The sequence below is a fragment of the Phoxinus phoxinus genome, assembly GCF_949152265.1.
Source record: "Phoxinus phoxinus genome assembly, chromosome: 8".
Lineage (NCBI taxonomy): Eukaryota > Metazoa > Chordata > Actinopteri > Cypriniformes > Leuciscidae > Phoxinus > Phoxinus phoxinus.
In genome coordinates, this window is record NC_136883.1 from 15,035,299 (window position 1) to 15,058,804 (window position 23,506).

The following is a 23,506-nucleotide window of genomic DNA, read 5'->3' on the forward strand; positions in this document are numbered from 1 at the left end:
CAATAGGGCCTTCGCCTTTTCAAGGCTTGGGCCCTAATAATCCGGAGAAAAACAATAGGGCCTTCGCCTTTTCAAGGCTTGGGCCCTAATAATAATAATCCGAAGGAAAACAATAGGGCCTTCGCCTTTTCAAGGCTTGGGCCCTAATAATCCGAAGGAAAACAATAGGGCCTTTGCCTTTTCAAGGCTTGGGCCCTAATAATTAATGACTCGTTGTCAAGGTTGTTCCAGATCAACACCTGTAAGTGACCACTAGGTGTCATCGTTGAGACGGGTATCGGATTGTTTCGAAGCCTCGACACAATATGGCACATTTGCTTCAACTGTTTTATTGGCTGCGTTCCAGTCCACTTTTTTAGACACGCACTTGCAAACTTCCCTAAGCATTTCCCCTCGGGGAATCCCTGCCGCCATTTTAGTGCGTTCAACTTCGTGAAGTGGATGAGGGAAGTTTATATGGACAGACCCTCGTTCCCTTGATTTTGACCGAGGGAGAGAGTCTACTTCATATGTACACTTCAGACACCTATATGTCCCACAATGCAGTATGATTGTGACGTCACCAGATCTCGTCTAATCACCACCACAACAAACAACTCTATGATATATTAATTATAATTTTTTTTTATTTAAAAACAACCAAAACACACCTATATGAAGGGCATGACAATTTTGGACTGGAGCCATTGTTTCACAAAGCTTCGATCTGCCCACCACTACCCAGCATACGTAAAATATTACCAAAGCAAAATTAAACCAAAATGGAAATAGCATTCAAGACACAAATAAAATAACAGAGGAAGTATGTCAATTCTATAGTAACTTATATAAGAAAAAATTTCAGAGTGACGATTTTGATGCCTTTATGAAAAGTGTAAACGAAAATGTAACAAAACTAACAGATGAAGACAAATTTTTACTAGAAAGAGATGTAACCTTTACAGAAATTGAAACCGCTTTAAAACAAATGAAAAACGGTAAATCACCGGGCATTGATGGTTTATCTATAGAATTTTTAAAGACTTTTTGGACAGATATAAAATTTTTATTATTTAACGTGTATCTTATTTTTACGCGATTGCATAAAAAATGGTCAGTTATCCCCAACAATGAAAACTGGTCTGATAACCTTGTTGCCCAAACCCAATAAAGACTTATTATTATTAGATAATCGGAGACCTCCCCCTGCGCAAAGTTACCTCCAGGTGACGTAGTTTCAACGGTGTGCTTGTCCGTCCTATGTCGGTATCAGGAGGGTGCAGACTGTGACGCCAGACATTGTATTTTTTCGGCATCTACCGCACGTCTAATGTTGACATCCGTGGGACCTCCGTGTAAGGGTTATTTATAGTCCAAATGTGGTCGTTTGTGGACGTCTTTTCAACATCAAATTTAGACAAATTTTACGTTGTTTTTATACAACTTCTATACCTGTAGTCCCATGTTTCAAAAGGGTGGAGGACGTGTTTTCTGTACCATTGTATTTACATTTATGCATTTGGCAGATGCTTTTTATCCAAAGTGACTTATATTGCATTTCACATTTATATTCCTATCAATTCTTGCTTTCCCTGGGAATCGAACCCATGATCTTGCGTTGCAAGCACCAATGCTCTACTGTTTGAGCTACAGGAAAAATATATCAAACTGCGTCTCCAGTTATCACCTGCTGCTGAGACAATCAAATGGAGTTTTTGGAAAACGATCTTAAATAATTATTAATAATCTGTATTTATATGTATTAATCATGTTGATAACAACAATGTTGATATTTGTAAAAAAAATAATATTATATATTAATCATGGAAATTTCCTGCACCTGTCATAGACGTCCAAATGACGTCCAAAAAATTACCCATTTCAAAGGTCAAATGTTGAATGTCAATATGACGTCCAAGTTGGGTCATGGTTGGACGTCCAAATTGTGGACCTAGTTTGGACGTTGAATAGATTTAGAATAGTTGAATAGTCCAGAATTGGTCATGGACCGACGGACCCAATATAGACATGATCTGCACGTCTATCCGACATCCAATGTTTAGTGGGCTAGATCATGTCAATTTCCTGCACCTGTCTTAGACGTCCACATGGCATCACAGTCTGCACCTTCAGGGAACCAAAATCTGACTTCCAAACATGACGTAGAAAAGACCTCATTTGGAGGTAACTTTGCAAACCTAGATCATGTCAATTTCCTGCACCTGTCTTAGACGTCCACATAACATCCAGAAAATTACCTATTCCGGCGTTCAAATATTGAACATTATATTGACGTCCAGGTGGGGTCATGGTTAGATGTCCAAATAGCAGACCTAGATGGCACGTTGCATAAAGGTCAAAAATTGGTTTTGGACCGACTGACGCAATTTAGACATGATCTGCCTGTCCAATAGACGTCTGATGTTTAGTGGGCTATAACTCTACTTTGCAATGATTACAAATTACTAGCTTTAGTATGCTAACAGAGTAAAAAGTGTCTTGAACAAGTTAATAGACGAATTTCAGTCAGCTTTTATTAAAGGTAGACATATTCATAACAATGTGAGACTAATTATGGACATGTTAGATTACCAGAGCCTTATTAACACAGAAAGCCTAATATTGTTTATTAATTTTTTCAAGGCATTTGATTCTATCGAACATGATTTCTTACTGAAAGTGCTCCAACTTTTTGAGTTTGGCAACAAGTTTTGTAAGGTAATCAGAATGTTTTATGACCAAATATACAGTTATATTTCACTTCAATCAGACATCACTCCAAGAATCAATGTCTCTTGTGGAATAAGACAAGGGTGCCCAATTTCACCAAAATTATTCATTCTCTTTACGCAGCTTTTGGCCTATTTTGTAGTAAATAATAAAGACCTTGAGGGGATAAAAGTTTGTGACACCAAATTGAAAAAAAGCCAATTTGCTGACGATACAGTGATATTTCTAAAGGACAAATCAATTCTTCAGAAGGCTTTAAATGCGATTTCTGTTTTTTCAATGGCATCAGGCCTTTGCCTTAATCAATTTTTTTTTTAAATATTACCTTTGTATAATTGCACTGAGACAGATTTGGAGATGATTTCGGTTAAGAATGATGTTAAATACTTGGGCATTCATCTATCAAAAAACTTGGCGATAAGAGAATCCAAACATATCACAGAGAAATTTGAAGAAATAAAAAGAAATCTAAATCATTAGTTAACAAGAGACTTAACTATTTTAGGACGTAACCTATTGTCAAAATCAGAAGGAATTTCTAAATTAATTTACCCAAGCTATTCTCTCTATATTAGTTCACAAAACATAAGAAAAGCAAATAATATAATTTACCAATTCATCTGGCGTAATAAAACGTACTACATCAAAAAATCACAACTTGTAAAGGACTATAATAAAGGGGGGTTAAAAACAATTGATTTTGAATCTATGGTTGGAGTTTTTAGAGTTAACTGGGTAAAAGCCTTTTTAGATAAACCTGATTCTCTATGGTATCATTTTCCCCAAAAATAGTTTGTGATAAAGTGGGAGGCTTAGAGTTTCTTTTAAAGTGCGATTTCGAGGTATCCAAATTGCCAGTAAAACTGTCAGAATATCATAAACAAGTTCTTCATTAGTGGAAGATGGTATTTACTCATAATTTTACACTACATGGCGCCACCTTGTGGAACAACAGAGTGATAACAATAAGTAGAAAAACACTTTTTTTCAGAAACTGGTTCGAAAAGGGAATCATTTTCATCACAGATATATTAGATGAACAAGGTAATTTTCTTAGGTTTACGGAATTCAAAAAAAAATTAATAAAGTTTAATAAGGCATTATAATAAGATATGTAAAGCAATACCAATAGCCCTATTAAATATGATACACAACTATTTACATTATTCCAAAAGTCAAATAAATGTGCCTAATCTGCAGCTAAACCAAATTCCCCTAAATTGTAAAAAAAATGTAACAATAACTGTATTTGCAAAATATTCAAATGTAAACTATTTCATGATTTTGAGTTGACCAAAATATAAAAATAAGGTTTTATGATGACAAAATAACAAATAAATACATCAAATTCATGAAATTGCCTATACCTCCTAAAATCAAAGAAATGCAATTCAAAATTATAAATGGATGTTATCCAGCAGCAGCAATGCTTAAAAAGAGATTTGGTTTTGAAGTGGAGCCATGTGTGTTCTGTTCCCAGGAAGATGAAACTATTGAACATTTGTTTTTCTCTTGTCCAGTGATAAAAAGATTCTGACAAGATGTCATGAATTGGCTGGAAACAAAAATGGAGAGAATTACACAATTAAAGTTAGAGCAAATTATTTTTGGTAACGAAAACCTTCCGAAGGAACTTTTTAGAATGTACAATATCATAACAATTATGGGTAAACACCATATTAATAAATGTAAATGGCAAAACAAAAATCCATCCCTAATGGTGTTTAAAATTGAACTGAGGGAATACTTTGATTTTTTGAAACTTCAGAAGAACTCCAGTGATAACATTTACTCTTTATGTGCAGATGTCTCAAAATATTTATAATATATAAATACAAGAAAATATATATAACGTGTAAAGCTTCCATGTAACTTTATTTTTAAATATATGAAGACCGAGGACAATATATGTATGTGAACAACTTTGACATGCCTCATGGACTGAAGTAAGTGCCTTTGCTTAATTTATTCTATTTTAATTTTATTTGTATTTATTTTCTTTATCGAATTTGTTCTAGTTAGTTAACTATGATCTACACATACGTATTCCAACGAGAGATTTTGCATATTGTGTTTTGTAAATAAGTGTGTTTAATAAAAAAAAAAAAAAAAAAAAACATCTCTTCAGTGTGATTCATTTGTTCGGGTTCACCACCGGGTCGCCTACTTTTAGAACACACCCACTTCCGTTTAAGGTGATGTCACGTGTTTCCTGTATGACTACAGCGTCAACATCCTCAAGTTTATGAGACATTTGGCGTCGATGCGAGATTATTGATCACTGATCGGTTGATTTGACGTCCATCATGTCGAGTCGTGCTCTGCGTAGGCTGAAGGGCGAGCAGCGCGCTCAGGCCGCTTTACAAGCGCTCAAACTTACTGAGGAAGATGACAAAGATGAAGACGAGCAGATGAAGACTAGCAGCACACAAACAGCCCATAAGCAGAAGAACATCAGCAACATATTTGAGCTGGTAACATCTGGCATGTGTGATTGTCATGTTGTAGAGGTGGGATCAGATGGAATTACTATGGTACTTTGATATGGTATTAACCGTTAAATGATTATTATACATGACATACCAATGTGCTTAAAGTGGCACGTTACCAGGATATTAGTCTAAAAGCTTTTTGGTACCCAAAATACCATAGTAATTATGAAATATGAGCTGTTATATGATTTATTGTTTGTCGTCGCATATTAATGCTATTGCGTATTATTTGCTGCCTTCACCTTTACGTATCTTAAATACGAGTTTCCTGGTTAAAATGGGACATCAGCGCCCTCTCAAATCACTGAGAAATTCGGGGATAACTAACTATGATTTCCTGCCGCAAACTTTAAGTTACATCGCCAGTTTTTTTTTTTTTTTTTTTTTTTTGAAAGAATCCTTTTCAGAGGCGATTTCACCGTTTGCGTTTGTGTGAACGAAGGGAAATGTGTCCGTTTTTAAAATAACCATTTAAGTGTAAACGGGGCCTCAGGAACCGGTGCAACGAGAAAAAATAAAAACAAGCACGAAACTGCATACAATAATTTTATATGTACAATTTAATAACATTATCTTATATGACTGGGGTGTTCGTCAACTGATTACATGACGTCAGAGTTCCCAGTGTCGACAGCTTCATAAAAAAAGCCTCCTGGAAGCGCTGTAGTTTTGCTGTACTAGTATCAAGTACAATTACACAAATAATAAGGATGCACCAAAATGAAAATTCTGGGCCGAAAACTGAAACCAAATATTACTTTTTAAAAATGATTTTTATTTTTATTTTAAATTAATATTTTGTCTAATTTTATTATTATTCGACTTTTAAATTAAATGCAATAATTTTACTGAATCGGAATTAAAAAAATTACAAGCCAATAAAATAAAAATAACCACACTTTTATTTAAAGTGACACAAAAATAAGATAATAGCCCTATATTAAATATCAATATATTGAAGGGATAGTTCACCCAAAAATGAAAATTACCCCATGATTTACTCACCCTCAAGCCATCCTAGGTGTACATGACATTCTTCTTTCAGACAAATACAATCGGAGTTATATTAAAGGGTTCATCGGATGCCCATTTTCCATAAGTTGGTATGATTCTTTAGGGTGTTCATGTAAAGTTTGTAACATACTTTGGTTAAAATTCCTCAATGGTTGTGTAAAACAACAACCTTTATACCTCCTCAAAAACAGCTTTGTTCACAGCGACCCGTTTCGGTGCATGTCTCTTTAAATGATAATGAGCAACTGCTCACCCCATCCCTCTCTTTCGTGGGGCGCGTCGACACGAGTCAAGTCATTTTCATTTATGTAGCGCTTTTAACAATGTAGATTGTTTCAAAGCAGCTTTACAGAGATAAACGTATAATTTAAGGTAACAGATTGTTTTGGCTTTATAGCGATTCCTGAATAAAGATATTTTCCAGCCAAAGCCAGCCCAAGTGATCATTTGTTATTAAATTAGGGGCCGCTAAGACGACACCATTTTTCTCTAAACCGACTTTAAAAGCGAACTTGTGATAAATGCTAATGGCGCTCTATGAATATGCGGCAGTGGCTCAGTGGTTCATGTAGGTTGTGGTTCAATCCCCGGTTCCACCTCACCAAGTGTCGAGGTGTCCATGAGCAAGACACCTAACCCCAGCTGCTCCCTTCGAGCTGGATGGCGCCTTGCATGGCTGACACCACCGTCGGTGTATGAATGTCTGGGTGAATGTGAGGCAAAATGTAAAGCGCTTTGGTGGCTATTTGTTCTGTGAAAGCGCTATATAAATGCAGTCTATTTACCATATTCGCAGGTTTGCAAACCATGCCTAAACAAACTACTTGTCTTAAATTTTGAATCTAAATTTTATTTTATCACTCCGGGGTAGGTACGCGAGCCGAATTTCCCCACAACACTTTATCTGTAGAGTGGTAAAGGGATCCTTCATAGGGAGAGGCTAGTTGGCACTTCAGCACTGCGTTGTCATCGGGTCCAGGCGAAGGTCCTTCGTCAGATCTGGATACGGCCTGGATCCGGCAGGCTCCGGGAAAACCTCGGGAGAAACAAAGACACTAAAATTAGCGAAGATGCCATTCTTCTTATGATGTAACGAGTACATCAGGATATAACGGAAGTGTTCCCAGTTCCGGCTGACCTAATCTATGCAGCCTAACATTGAATTATAGAAGTCTATAATGCATTATGTGAATGCTAGGTCAAAGAGATGTGTCTTTAATCTAGCTTTGAACTGACAGAGTGTGTCTGCTTCCCGGACAATGGTAGGAAGACTGTTCCAAAGTTTTGGTGCTAAATAGGAAAAGGATCTACCGCCAGCAGTCGATTTTGATATTCTAGGTATTATTAACTGGCCGGAATTTAGAGATCGCAGTAGACGTGAAGGACTATAATGCGTTAAGAGCTCGCTCAAGTACTGCGGAGCTAAACCATTTAGTGCTTTGTAAGTATTAAGTAAAAAGCAATATTTTAAAATTTATACAATGTTTAATAGGCAGCCAATGCAGTGTTGACTAGGGATGGGCAAGAGCGATCAAGTACTCTATACTCGTTCGTGACAGCGACGATCAATCATGAAAACAATGATCGGCCTGACTTTAAAAAAATATATTCTTATTTTTTCTGATTGGTTATTGCGGCATTTCGGCCGGCTCCTGAGGTCTGATTGGTTACCGTTAGAGAGCACGCCTTCCAGACCGGCGAAATAAAGTGGATTTGAAAATGCGCACTGCAGTGATGTCAGGAATTACTTTGATCATGAAATACAGTTAAAGGGATAGTTCATTTTGAAATTAAATTTTGGTATGTTTTAGCTTACCTCAAGGGCATCCAAGATGTAGGTGTCTTTTTTTCCGCAGTAGTTTAAATTTTAATATTTTTAGGTCAAACCGTTCTTGTCTGACAGTCATATCATGCAGGTCTACGGTCACTGTCTCAAAGAGCATGCACAGAGTCCAAATTAAAACAATTCCCCATCGTCCAAATTAAACAATTCCCCATCATACGTACACATTGATGGCCTAAGACACGAAACGAGCGGTTTGTGTGAGAAAACGAACGGTATTTATATAGTTTTTACCTCTTGTAACACAGGCACGACCAAGTGATCTGAGGGCGCGAGTGCATCCTGGTGTGTGACGTGTGCGCAGACTGGTGCATGGATGTATACACTAGATGTCGATAAGAGGTAAAAACGATAAAAATACAGTTCGTTTTCTCACACAAACCGCTCGTTTCGTGTCTTAGGCCATCAATGTGTACTTACGATGGGGAATTGTTTAATTTGGACGATGGGTAATTGTTTTAATTTGGACTCTGTGCATGCTCTTTGAGACAGTGACCGTAGACCTGCATGATATGACTGTCAGACACGAACGGTTTGACCTAAAAATATCAAAATTGAAACTACTGCGGAAAAAGACACCTGCATCTTGGATGCCCTTGAGGTAAGATAAAACATACCAAAATTTAATTTCAAAGTGAACTATCCCTTTAAGTGCAAGATGTGCAGCGCCAAACTATATTACATAACATTATACTGAGAGAACACGATTGTAATAGAATAGAATATTCTATTCGTAATAGAATTTTGTAAATTCTTTGAGCTTTAGTTTTTCAGCGCTGTTAAAGGAAGCTCGCTCACGTTACACATCAGACTAGCACGGTCAAGTTCATGTGTGAATTCGCGTCCTTTTGTGCAGATGTAAGTTGCAAGATTAATTTTATGTTGTCAATATCTGATTAATCCCAAATACAAGATGTTTAATTGAGTTTAATAACCAGCTAGCAAAAAACTGCAGTTTACCGACCGTACATTCACTCTTCAGTCTCAGCTCCATTGCAAGATGGATAAACGTACAGAACGGCACCGCCGGTCTATACCGCCGGTCTATAGCTCAACCAGGGCAGTTGTAGAGACTTTTTAGACTGAAAGAAGTCCAGCCTGCAGGGCGGGAACTTCCAGGTTATAAAACCTAACAAATGTAGATGGGGAGGCCCAGCCTGCCGCCGTACAAATGTCATGAATAGAAATCCCGCTGGACCAAGCCCACGAAGAGTCCATGCCTCTGTTGGAGTGAGCCCTGACGCCCAGAGGGCATTGCAGGTCTTTTGACGCATAAGCCGCAGCAATAGCGTCCACATCCATCTGGATAGGCTATGTTGGTGCGGCCCTTGGTGCGGCCACCAAACAAAACAAAAAGCTGCTCCGAGCGCCTGAAGGCGGAGCGCGTGATTTAAATTCTCAGCGCTCTGACAGGGCAAAGGAGGTTCGCGTCGACCTCGCTGCCGGATGTCAGCAAAGCTGAGAGTGAAATGATCTGCGCTCTGAAGGGGGTGCCGATCGCTTTGGGGACATAACCATGTCTCGGTTTAAGGACGACTTTATAGTCATTCGGTCCGAACTCGAGACACGCGGCGTTAACAGATAACGCGTGCAAGTCACCCACACGTTTAACTGATGCGAGAGCGATCAGAAACGCGGTTTTGAGCGCTAGGTACTTCAGATCCACAGAGTGTAACGGTTCAAAGGGATGTGCTTTCAGGGCCTCTAGGACCTGGCACATGCGCAGCTCTGAGCGAGCGCAAAGGGTGCTGAGCCCAAACGAGCAGGCGTTCCGCCAGATTGCAGAGGTTTCTGGTTCTGACACCTCCCTGGCGGTTCACGTTCGAACCAGTACGTGGTGACCCCGCAGAAATGGGAGGAAGTATTTCAAGGTGTTCTCGACCGCTATCATTTCCAGACAGTTTATATGGAGGCGCTTATCCGTGTCCTGATACCAGTCGGTCACAATCCAGGGCTGCACAGCTGAAACACAGCTCTGAGTCACTCTGATTCACGAGCCGCCGGAGGCCCAGGCTCGGTGATGTACACGAGCGTTCAGCCAGCGTTGCAGAGGTTGCATACGCAATAGACCTAGCCGGAGCACTGCTGCGGCTGAAGCCATAAAGCCCAGCATTCTCTGAAACGTTTTCAGGGGAAAAACACTGCCTTTCTGGAAAGACGTGGCCAGACGCTGAACACGGCGCGCGCGCTGTGTTGATAAGCGGGCCGCCATCACCACCGAGTCGAGCTCTATTCCCAGAAAAGAGGTTGACTGAGCAGTGAGGCAGCAGTGAGCTCTTGGTCCAGTTGACCGTGAGACCCAAGCTTTCCAGATGACGGAGTAGCACAGTTCTGTGAGACATGAGTTCTGCCTCTGATTGTGCTAAAATCAGCCAATCGTCCAAATAGTTCAGGATTCGCATCCCCTGACGCCTCAGGGGAGCAAAGCCGCGTCTATGCACTTCGTAAATGTACGGGGTGCTAATGACAGGCCGAACGGTAGGACGGTGTTACCTGACCGTTGAAGGCGAATCTCAAGAATGGCCTGTGATGGGGTATGATCTGGATCTGAAAGTACGTGTCTTTCAGATTGAGAGAAATAAACAAGTCCCTCGGGCGAATTTGCGCGAGGATTTGTCTGGTCGTAAGCATTTTGAACGGTCTTTTCATGAGAGCTCTGTTCAAATGTCTCAGATCTAGTATAGGTCTGAGCGCTCCGTCCTTCTTGGACACGAGAAAATAACGGCTGTAAAAGCCTGACTCGCTCATAGAAGGATGTATCGGCTCTATTGCCCCATTGCACAACAGTTATTTATGCTATTTCTGCGCGAAGTAGGTGTGCTACTTCTGGGTTCACACTCGTCATGGTCCGGGCTCGAAAGCGCGAGGGACGGCGAGCGAACTGCAGCGCATAGCCCTGTTTTACAACGTTCAGCACCCAGTCTAATACGCCCGGGATCGCTTTCCATGTTTTCGCACCCATAGCTAAGGGCAGAATGGTCTCCGTGTTCTGATCGCCGCACTGCGCGGAGGGGACGTGCTTGTGTGTAGGGGTGAACACATTGGAGTGGGCACATTGTCTACACTTGTAACACAATCGGCGTGAGCCGTATGAACAGAAATTACACTCTTTTTGAGATTTATCTGGGTTGCCGTGAAAACGGCATTTGTGTGCAGGCGAGCGGGTTGCGTGACTGGCTCGTTGGCTGCTAAATACACTGCTGCAGTAGCCTTTCCTGAGGGGACTGTCAGAGCGGGTAGCTTTGATGGTGGTCCGGCCGCGGCGGGACTCTCGCATCTTTTCCTCTGCGAATGCTAGGAGGATTTCGCGGGCTCGGGCTTCAGCGTGATCTTAGGCCGGAGTCCCAGGCGGTCTGTGACGGCTGATCGAGGGCGACCGCCCTGTCGTCGCTGCGAAGGTGGCGGAGGCTGAGACGGGCGGTGCTTCGTGCAGGAGGCTGTGTCTGAGAGCGGCCTGCAGAGGAGCTAGAGCGCCGTGGGAGGAACAAGTTCATGGCCTGTGACGTTTTCCGAACCTCCGAAAACCGGTCCACAATCCCGCTTACCGCTGGGCCGAAGAGACAGGCGTGAAAGAGCGGGGCGTTGAGGAACACGGCGAGTTCAGACTCACTCATGTTGGTGAGCGTCTACCAAAGGTGCCTCTCCGTGACGGTGAGCGAGGCCATGCACCTTCCCATAGCCTGGGCTGCGGATTTCGTGGCGCGGAGGGAATGGTCCGTCGCGCTGCGCAGATCCGTAACGACCTCCTGAACCGGGCCTTTCTCGTCCATGCGGCGGAGGAGTTCGGCCTGGAGGATCTGGAGGACAGCCATAGAATGCAGGGCGGAAGCGGCCTGTCCAGTGGCGACGAAGGCGCGGCTGACAAGGGCTGAAGTGGTCCTGCAGGCTTTAGACGGGAGGGCAGACTTTTAGCGCCATTTTGCTGATGGCGGGCAAAGGTGCACTGCGACCGCCTCTTCCACTGGGGAATCCGGCTGTAACCATTTCCGACGGCTCCGTCCACGTGGGAGAGCGGAGTCTCGCAGAGAATGGAGCTTTCCATGATTTGGAGCTCTGGCAGGAAGGGTGCTGACCTAGAAGCGGGCGCTAGACGGCGGCTAGGTAGAAAGCACCCGTCGAGCCTGTTGGGCACGAGCGCCTCTGGCGGAGACCATTCAAGGTCTAGTTGGTCGATGGCCAGGGTAAGGAGGCGGATAAGTTCGGCGTCCACATTAGACCTGGCCCGGCCAGATTCCTGTGTCGAAGAGGAGGCGGAGCGGAGAGACCACTCTTCACTGTCCGACGCCAGGGGAAAACAGCTGTCGTCGATAGCGTCTTTCCCCGCCTCGTCCCCTATGTCGACGGCAGTGAGGGCCGAAGCCGGTATCTGCGCATCGGGAAGGGCGGGCGGGGAAGGGGAACGCGAAGCTCAAGGGGAAGGTTCCGGCAAGCGTTCGCGTGTGACGAGCTCCGGGAGTGTCTGGGGAGAGAGAGGCGGAGCGACAGCTTCGGCGTCAAACAAGGCAAGTCGAGCCTGCAGGGTCGACATTGCCAATTCTTCGCAGTGAATGCATCCACCCGAAGAGAGAGCGAGGGCTGCATGTTCACGGCCCAGGCAGAGAGCGCAGATCACGTGGCGGTCTTCGTTGCTGAGCGCGGCTTGGCATGAACCGCAGGAAAACCGAGGCATTTTGAAACAAACGCCTCACTCTTTTAGCATGACTAGCTCACGGAGAGTTTTAGCTTTTCAAAAAGGATACTTTCTGTCGCCGGATAGCGTAGCTGGCACGGACGGCTGAAGGTGGTGAAGACGGCCGGCTTCTTCAGGCGCTGTCCTAAGCTGGCTGGTCGCTGAATTCGATGGCGGCGGCTTCTCTCAGAGTCCAGCGACGTGTAGAACTTCGCTGAAGAGATGAAAATCAGTGGTAAGCAGCCTGAGCCGTCCTTTTATAAGCTAGGCCACGGCCATTTTGGCGGGCTTTGATGCGCGAGGGCGCGACGTCACGTCCGGCTCAGTGGTAGGCTGCTGCAGTTGCCGCGGGGCAGCAAAGAGACTTTACCCGGTGCGTAATTTTACATTACGCAGTACGAGAGAACCTCTCGTAAGAGAACCATGCTAATCTCTAGGTATGGTGAAGGGTATGTGATGATGTGGGGCTATTTTAATTCCAAAGGCCAAGGGAACTTTATCAGGATGCATAGTATCCTGGATCCATGAAATAACTGGCCTTTAAAATTAAAAATCTGTCTGCCTCTATAGGAATTTAACATAGGGGTGTCCTGACTTATGCACCCTGTATTTTAAGGAAGAACATTTATTTATTTACGATACATTATTCATTCACAAAGAAAATTGGTGTCCTTAAAGGTTGGAGTTTTCCTAATTTTTTTAAATGAAAAAATCAATTAAGATCAATTTCTAAAAGGTTATTTTTTTTATTCCTCTTTTTAGTCAACTTTAGCATGGGTGTGTTCATTTATGCTAAGCTCTGTAAATGCTCGCATCCGCAATTGAAGGCCCACACTCCTGTGTTGACGGCTCTGTTGCTGTAGACCAACTGTTGGTTGCTTTAAAAATGTTAAATGGCTACACAAATAATGTTTAGGTTATAGCTGCATCTGTCTCTGAAAAAAAAAAATCAGCAGTGATTGAATTTTATTTTCAAAGATCATTTTCAAAGAATAATATAATTTATTATAAAGCGAACGCTATTCCATTCTTATTTTGCTCTGGAACCTGAATTATTAGACTTTTTTTTCCCGAAAACCCCCCAATTTGTTTTTATACCATGTATTTGACAGCCTACACTCAACTAATCACCATTTCGTACTTCTGAATAGGAGATCTTCCCAGGGCAGTACTGCTTCACAAACTAAAATTAGGGCACCTACTCCGTGGCTAGGTGGGGAGGTCGACCAGAGGTGAGGGGGTACAGTGGCTGGGCCGGACCCCCAGGGTAGTACCTTGCCTTGTCTTGTCCTTAAAGTAGTGCATATTTACATATGAATAATCATTTGAAGCGTATTGTATGATGTTTTATACTGTATTTGACCGAAATTACAGAAACATCAGCAAGCTAACTATTGATAATAGCACGGTGAATGTTTAAATGGTTAATGAATGGGATGCTAAAATCAGTTTGGTTCAACAGGAAACCCCATTTATGGACAAAGGCATCCAGATATCGATATAAATAAATATACAAATGCAACAGTATATGGCAAGCCATTTTAACATTTAATAATTTAAAACGAATAGTCTCTATTTTCATGCTACTAGTACTTATTTATTAGCTACTAACTAACTAGTGCTTATTCTTTAGGCACTAGTACCTATTCTTTAGATATTAGTGCTTATTCTTTAAGTACTATGAAAGTAAAATAATGGCAAATGTTTTTGAAATAAAAAAGCCTGTTGAATTGCACTACTTGGAAAAAAATATGCATTGCATTAACCATGCTTGCATTTTAATGCATTGTATTTTTAGGGCTTGCATTTTTATGGGCTGAAATTCAACATGGTTGTAAATTTAAGCTGTGAATATTTCAATTCAAAACATTTCAAAAACCTTTTCAAAACATTTCAAAAACCTCAAAAACCTTTCATATTTCACTTCCAAAATATTCAAACCGTTTAAAAATACAACCTATAATATTCAACAGGCAATTTTCGGTCCATTTTATTTCACTTTACAAATTCGCTTCCACAAATTCAGTGGTTCAAATTCAACAGTAAATTCAGCATTGACATCCAGGAACTGCAGGAAAAGCAAGAGGCTGCTTTTCTGGGAGGCTGAATAGGCTAAATTAACATAAGCCAGCGAATCCAACAAGTTACCGGTAAACAAAGACCAAGCTCCTGCGATCTCTTTCCACAAGACTGAATCCATTGAAATCTTCCTCGGTTAACAACTCTGCTAACTAGAGCGCCCTCTTGCGGCTGTAGACGGTAATGTTTTCTCTTGGTTCATCTCAGTCAGTATGAATTAATTTTGATATATAAGTCGCACCTGACTATAAGTCGCAGGACCAGCAAAACTATGAAAAAAGTGCAACTTATAGTCCGGAAAATACGGTACTAGTACCTAATTAACTACTAGTATCTAATATATATGTGCTATTCACAATTGGAATACATACTAGTCAGAACTGAATAGTTGATATCTGAATGACAGATCCCCATAGAAGTCAATGGCAAAAAAAAAAGTGTTACTAGTAACAAAAGAATAATTAGTCACTATTGGAATAAGTACTAGTATCTAATGAATAAGAGCTAGTATCTATTGGAATAAGTAGTATCTAATGAATAAGTTCTAGTATCTATTTAATAGGTACTAGTAACTAATGAATAAGTACTAGTATCTAATAAATAGTATCTAATGAATAAGTACTAGTATCTAATAAATAAGAACTAGTAACTATTGGAATAAGTACTAGTATCTAATAAATAAGAACTAGTATCTAATGAATAAGTACTAGTATCTTTAAAAAGGTACTAGTACCTAAAGAATAAGCACTAGTATCTAAAGAATAGGCACTCGTACCTAAAGAACAAGCACTAGTAGCTAATGAATAAGTACTTGTACTTATTTTTTAGATACTAGTATCTATTCCATTAAGTACTAATAGCATGAAAATAGATACTAGTAGGTTTAAAGGATTAAATGTTAAAACGGCTTGCCATACCAGTATATGGTTTATCTTTGTTCTTCTAGACATCTCTGGTATTTTATAAGAATAAAGTACTGTATTTTCCGGACTATAAGTCGCTCCGTAGTATAAGTCGCATCAGTCATAAAATGTCGCACTGGACTATAAGTCGCATTTATTTACAAATTTATTTAAAAAAAATCCAAGACCAAGAACAGACATTTAATCTGGAAAGGCAAGTTATTCAGCTACACAATAGCACACAGAACAACAGGCTGAATAGGTGTCCGGCATGTTAACGTAACAGGGTTTCCCGCAGCACTTTGGAAGGCGGCCGCCTAATAACACACGCCTGCCGCCTTAACTACGTCGTCAAAAGAAGTATATGAGCGATATCCACCGTGTTACTCTGTCCTGTTTAGAGCTTAGATTCTCTGCCCGAGCCCGATATTTCCCGCCGCTAAACTCGGGCCGGGCGCTTGATGCAGTGTGAGACGCCCCATTCACAACTAAATGTCGACAGGATTAACAAAAACACCTATTGCTTGGAAATAATGATGGTTCTTTGTTCATAATGCATATATTTGAACGTAAAATAAGACGATTAAAGGCAAGACGGAGGCTCACTGACATACTTTAATATATATTTCACCATTTTGTTAATCGACAGCCTACCCCTGAGTAACTTTACCCCAATCCGATCGCGGCTCGTTATTCCACAAGATTATGGATAAACTGTTTGATTTATAAATATTAGATTATTTTCACATTTCATTTACCCTGCTGTGCATGAACATAGCTGTTCCTCAATTTGTGTGTTTTCCATTTGAATGGTCAGCGTACGAGGCGGCTGCTGCTTACGCTGGGACCTATAGGCTTTAGCTTAACGAAATTATTCTCTAATCGGTTGCATATTATGTAGCAGATATATCCCTCGAATGAATACTGCAGTCCCTTTTGTCTTGCTCTCTCAGATATTTCACCTGTTCGCCAAAAATGACTAATCTTCTTGGGAATGTCTGACACTGGTGCATACATACAGTAATAGACGTGCCAGGTGCGAAAGCTAGTCAGGCGTACCAACAGTAACTAAGGAGGGCGGGACTTAGCGAAGGGTCAATTGCAGTCTATGAGGTAAACTAAACGGTATTGGCTATTTGAAAAGGGGGAGGAGCCATTCAATGTCCTGCCATAGCTTCCTGTTTCAGTTAAAATTATGTCAACGCATCATACAAAGGTGCGTGTTCCAAGGCACTTCAGTGGGCCTTTAAATATAATTTCTGCCTCATTCTGTGATTTCAAGCCACGTCAGATCACAAAAGAAAGTTATTTCAAACACTCGACTGATGTTAGTTTGGAGTAAAAATGTAATGTTTTCTTTTTATTGTCAAGAGGTTTGTAGATGCTTCTCATTACAAGTTTGGAAAGATAAATTGCTCAAACTCAGCTTGCTGAGATGAGCAGCATTTACGGCGAAGTGTGAACCGATCAAGCCGCTCTTGATCACAGCGCTGTACATAACCATGAAACAAGCATATATTTAAGATGCATATACCCAGGCTTTTGCAATCACTTTGACTGCAGCCCTAGATTAACCTCACACAAACAAGCATACAACAATCTCTTACTTAACACAAACAAGTAGGGGTGTAAATCGGGCCTTCATGACGATTCGATACGATACCGATTTCTTAAGCCAACGATTCGATTATTTTCGATACTTCAGAATTCCCCGCGATACGATTCGATTCGATACGATTCAATGCTCGATATTTTTACATGATGATATCTATTAAGTTTCAAAATAAATCAACAAAAATAAATCATTTAATTAGCCTTTTATTGAGAATACAGAAACAGTATTCTATCTATTCACATAATAATGTGTATGTTACACTATAGCATTTGTGCTCAATGCACTGCAAATGAACAGAAAATAGAACAGTTACTGCATCTACTACAGTTACAATAAAGTGCAATCAGATAATTTGTAATAAGAACAAAAGTCTAATGCTTACAGTGCAGGTCTACTTATAGCTCTTTTTGAAGTGCTCGACAACTTTTGAGGAAAAAACGTTGTCAGTGATTGTGATGTGGCGGCGGGCGTGGAAGCTGGTGTTCTTGCTTTACACTCGACATCAATACCATGGCGCCTTTTCAGATGTGCGGAGAGATTCGACGTGTTGCTGCAGTATCTTATCTCACACTGGCAGTCTTTCTCTTTACAAACGGCAACATCTCTTACCAGTGCTCCATCTATTTTCCTGAAGCCAAAAATACTTCCACACCCATGACTTGACGCCGACTGGAGTGTGTAACGTTTCACTTTCATTGCCAGCTCGCTCTGACGGTTTCATTGCTCTTGAAAGTCAGACTCAACAGTGTGTGAACTGTGAACATAAACGTAATGCGCGCGGCGCGTAAAGCAGTGTGACGTAGAAGACAATAATGAGGATATCGCCACCCGCAGCTTAGGAGTAGGTTGCACGCATATGTCGGAGTGGATGCTGAAAAATGACAGGCGGCAAAATAAGCACATTAATCGATATTCTTGCGGACGCAACGATGCATCGAATCGCCGGCTGTATAATCGATGTATCGATACGAATCGATTGATATTTACACCCCTACAAACAAGTGGCTCTGTCTCACATACATGCAAAACTGTATTGTACGCGTGTATTCATCGCACAGACCGATATATATATGTACAGCCCTGTATAGGTAAAAATTATGCTACAATTTCACAAATGCTATTCTCCAAATGAAACCACTTCAAACAGCCTGTCATACTGCTATCATTTCTGCTGCCCATAGATCGAGTTTCAATAATGCTGTGTGTCAGTGTCATAAATCATGATGCTGCTGTCATGTCAGATACAAAGTCTTTAATGGTGTAATGGTGTTGGTGTGTGTCAGATAGGTGAGGCTGATGTGGATGTATGTCCGTCAGATGAGGAGCCGGTAGAGGGAATCAATGACAGACAACAAGGAGCTCCAATGGGGAAAGATGCTGTGAAGGTGTGTAGAATCTTGATACATTAGCATCATCATCCACATACATAAAACGTACAACCGTGACTTTTTCGTGGGAGTTTTGTAAAATACACTGTTGAGAACATTTGAGTGCATTTTAACTCCATCTTGATTCTTTTCATTTTTCAAATCTGTTATTTTCTGTTTAATGTTCTTTATTGTAGAATGAGAAGTCAAAGAAAAAGAAGAAGAAAAAGTCACCAGCTGAGAATGGAAAGGTTGGATTTTTTTTTTAATGCATTTAAATCCAGCAAAAATGGAAACATCCTCTCACTTTCAAAAGTAACAGCAGAGGTGGGTAGAGTATCCAAAAACTAAGCATAGGTTATGATCACGCGCGTGAACTTGACAATCGACTACTTTGGACTTCGACCGAAAACAGGAAGTAAATACAGGTATTTGCGCTGGCTGAAATAACATAATTTTTATTAATATCTTTCACATTTAATGCAGTCAGATTCACTCGTGTTCACTCTGAAGGAATCACTCACATGGCTGGGCACTTATAATGACACATCAAGTCAAGTCAAGTCAAGTCATCTTTATTTATATAGCGCTTTTTACAATACAGATTGTATCAAAGCAGCTTCACAGTTATAACATGAAAATACAAAAAAAATAATTGAAAATAATTGAATATTAAATGTCCCCAACTAAGCAAGCCAGAAGGTAAGGCAACAGCGGCAAGGAACCAAAACTCCATCAGGTGACAGAAGGGAGAAAAAAACCTTGGGAGAACCCAGGCTCAGTCGGGGGCCAGTTCTCCTCTGGCCAATGAGTGAACAGTGTATGAAGTTCAGAAAGAATTTGTCCAGTTCCGGTTGGTTGAAGTCGGAGTGGAGAGGAGGAGAGACTGGTTGACACTTCAGGTCAGCGGCGTCGTCGTGTCCTGGCGCTGGTCCTTCATCAGATCTGGATACGGCCTGGTTCCGGTGGACAGCGGTAAACCTCGGGATAGACAGAGAGACTAATATTAGCGTAGACGCCATCCTTCTTATGATGTACCAAGTACATCAGGATTAAGGGAAGTGTTCCCGGTCCCGGCTGTTCTAAACTATGCAGCCTAATTATAAGTCTATAATGTGTTATGTGTATGCTAGGCCGAAGAGATGTGTTTTTAGTCTAGATTTGAACTGACAGAGTGTGTCTGCTTCCCGGACAATGTTAGGAAGACTGTTCCAAAGTTTTGGTGCTAAGTAGGAAAATGATCTACCGCCAGCAGTCGATTTTGATATTCTAGGTATTATTAACTGGCCGGAGTTTTGAGATCGCAGTAGACGTGAAGGACTATAATGCGTTAAGAGCTCGCTCAAGTACTGCGGAGCTAAACCATTTAGTGCTTTGTAAGTGATCAGCAATATTTTAAAATTTATACGATGTTTAATAGGCAGCCAATGCAGTGTTGACAGAACAGGGCTAATATGGTCATACTTCCTGGTTCTAGTAAGAACTCGAGCTGCTGCGTTTTGAACTAGCTGTAGTTTGTTTAAGCGTGCAGGGCAACCACCCAGTAGAGCATTACAATAATCTAGCCTTGAGGTCATAAACGCATGAACTAATTGTTCTGCATTATTCATTGAGAGCATATGACGTAATTTAGATATATTTTTAAGATGGAAGCGGTTTTACAGATACTAGACACATGACTTTCAAATGAAAGATTGGTATCAAAGACCACACCCAGGTTCCTAACCGACGACGAAGACTTAACAGAGCAGCCATCAAGTGTTAGACAGTACTCTAGGTTATTACGTGTGGAAGTTTTTTGTCCAATAATTAGAATCTCTGTTTTTTCTGAATTTAGTAGTAGGAAATTACTAGTCATCCAATTTTTTATATCAGCTATGCATTCCGTTAATTTTGTGAATTGGTAGGTTTCGTTAGGTTTTGAAGAAATATACAGCTGAGTATCGTCGGCATAACAGTGAAAGCTAATTCCATGTTTCCTAATGATATCTCCTAATGGTAGCATATACAGAGTGAACAGCAGCGGTCCTAGTACTGAGCCTTGTGGTACGCCATACTGAACTTGTGATTGATAAGACATCTCTTCATTTACTGCTACAAACTGATAACGGTCAGATAAGTATGATTTAAACCATGCTAGTGCAATTCCACTTATGCCAACATAATGTTCGAGTCTATTTAAAAGGATGTTGTGGTCAATGGTGTCAAATGCAGCACTAAGATCCAGTAATACTAATAGAGAGATACAACCACGATCGGATGATAAGAGCAAATCATTTGTGACTCTAACGAGAGCTGTCTCGGTACTATGGTACGGTCTAAATCCGGACTGAAAATCCTCGCAGATATCATTTCTTTCAAGAAAAGAACACAGTTGTGAGGATACTGCTTTTTCTAATATCTTTGACAGAAATGGCAGATTCGAGATCGGCCTGTAATTGACTAGTTTTGTAGGATCAAGTTGCTGTTTTTTAACAAGCGGTTTAATCATAGCTAGCTTAAAGGTTTTTGGTACGTATCCTAGAGACAAAGATGAATTAATGATATTAAGAAGAGGATCTATGACATCTGGAAGCATCTCTTTCAGCAGCTTAGTCGGTATAGGGTCTAACATGCACGTTGTCGATTTAGATGATTTGACGAGTTTGCAAAATTCTTCCTCTCCTATAGCAATGAATGAATCAAATTTTCCCTCAGGGAGACTACAATGCACTTCCTGATGCGATACTGTATTAGACAGTTGCATAGTTATAATTTTGTCCCTGATATTATCGATCTTATAAGTGAAGAAGTTCATAAAGTCATTACTGCTGTGTTGCTTGGAAACTTCTGGGCTTGAAGCTTTCTTTTTCGTTAGTTTAGCCACTGTTTCAAATAAATACCTAGGATTATGTTTATTTTCTTCTAATAGGGTTGAAAAATAAGCAGATCTAGCAGCTTTTAAGGCCTCTCTGTAAGCAATCGAGCTCTCCTTCCATGAAATCCGAAATACCTCTAGTTTTGTTTTCTTCCAGTTGCGCTCCATTTTTCTGGCTGCTCTCTTAAGGGCCTGAGTGTGCTCGTTGTGCCACGGTGTTGGACTATGTTCTTTAATCTTCTTTAAGCGCAGCGGAGCAACTGTGTCTAAAGTGCTGGAAAAGAGAGAGTTAAAAGTTTCTGTTGCAATATCAAGTTCTTCTAAGCTATCCGGGATGCTAAGATGATGAAACTGATTAGGAAGATTATTGATAAAGCAATCTTTAGTGGCAGAAGTGATCGGTCTAACATATTTATAACACGGAGTCGGCTTTGCAGCCTTGGCTAAATGTAATTTACACGAGACTAGATAGTGATCTGAGATGTCATCGCTCTGCTGCAGTATTTCAACGGCATCAACATCTATTCCATGTGATAGTATTAGATCTAGAGTATGATTTAACATCAAGGATGTTAAAGTCGGCATGAAATCAAAATTGACCCTATTTACTTTGTTAGCGGATATTACTAGTCTTGTCGTGAACAATTAATCCGTGCAAGTTAATACACAGAAAAAAATTGTTTGCCGTGGTTATCTTTAAACAAAGTCTGAAAAGTTACTTCCGGTCTGGAATGGTTCTTTTTCTGATGACATAGGCTTGACGGCTTGGGTTGGTTAAACGCTTAACCACTCCCCTCAAACCGTTACTCTGCTATGGGCGAGAGATGGAGAGGAGGAGCGCTAACGTAAAACCCTGCCCTCTGTTCAATATTCCGTTTCACTTGGAAATGCGTCAACACTTGAGAAAAGTCGTTTGCAACTTCCGGTTCACGCGGACTTTAAGAGGCTAAAAGCAGGTTTAAAACTTGCCCCATTGAAGTCAACAGGGTGCAAATTTTAAAAAGAGGATAACACAGTGTAGGCAACACCGATTTTTGTCGTTGTTCTCTGTATTGACAGCACTCCAAATTTACAAAAAAATGAGCTCAATGTTAAAATTGACCGGAGTTCTCCTTTTACGGAGTGCAATTTGAGGTGCAATCGGAGACTATTGAAATCCTTTTTAGTAGAAGGAAATTCAGCCAAGAGCTCAGTGTAAATATATTTATATATATATATATATATATATATATTTTTTTTTTTTTTGTTTGTTGGTATATGTATTTTTGTACACTTTGGGACGATTTGGACTAAAAATAAAGAACCCTTGCACTGAAGTGCTATTGTGGCTGAGCCATCATTATTGTGCCGGGAGCCTTTTACCAACACGCCTTTTCACAATATATATTTATATATATATGTATGATATAAGCATTATTTCTGCCACATGTAGCCCGAAAATCATTGCCTATCCTTTAGTTTGTATAATAGTAACTTAAACCACTACATTTGGATTATTAGACAATGGTGAAATAAAGTGAATCTGCAGAGTTTTGCATTCACAGGCATTTAAAGGCAGGGAACAATTGACAGAAGAAAGAGTTAAAACTCTTCACGTGTGCTTGTGCTCATGACTGCTTTTGAACACAAACAACGATCAAATGCACATCGATGGATCCTCTTCCGTCTGTTCTCCAAAATGTAATCGAATGTATTTTTCTGAAAGCATGTTTAAACTGGTGTCTAAGGCAGGCAAAGGCATTCGGTTTCAAGACTATTTCGCACGCCACTGCGCAATACACACAAATTACCGTGGGATGGCGGGTGTTCATTTCATAAACTGTGAATAATGGTAGCTTATCTAATGTATAAATTAAGGGTATATGTCAAAAAACAGTAATGTCATACTTGGTAGTAGTGCTATCGTGGCACTTCGATAATGTACTTCGTTACTACCCACCTCTGAGTAACAGTCTGTAT

At 40.7% G+C, this 23,506-nt stretch overlaps 1 protein-coding gene across 1 annotated transcript in view; it reads left to right on the forward strand.

The window, feature by feature from the left end:
- The first annotated feature begins 4,859 nt into the window (after window positions 1-4,859).
- The window catches only part of tcf25 (TCF25 ribosome quality control complex subunit), a 132,587-nt gene continuing 113,940 nt past the window's right edge, over window positions 4,860-23,506 (forward strand). The window contains exons 1-3 of the mRNA XM_079620022.1: window positions 4,860-5,183; window positions 18,607-18,708; window positions 18,888-18,941. Coding sequence (XP_079476148.1) covers window positions 5,016-5,183; window positions 18,607-18,708; window positions 18,888-18,941 — 324 coding nt within the window. The 5' untranslated portion in view covers window positions 4,860-5,015. The remainder of the gene's footprint in view (window positions 5,184-18,606; window positions 18,709-18,887; window positions 18,942-23,506) is intronic.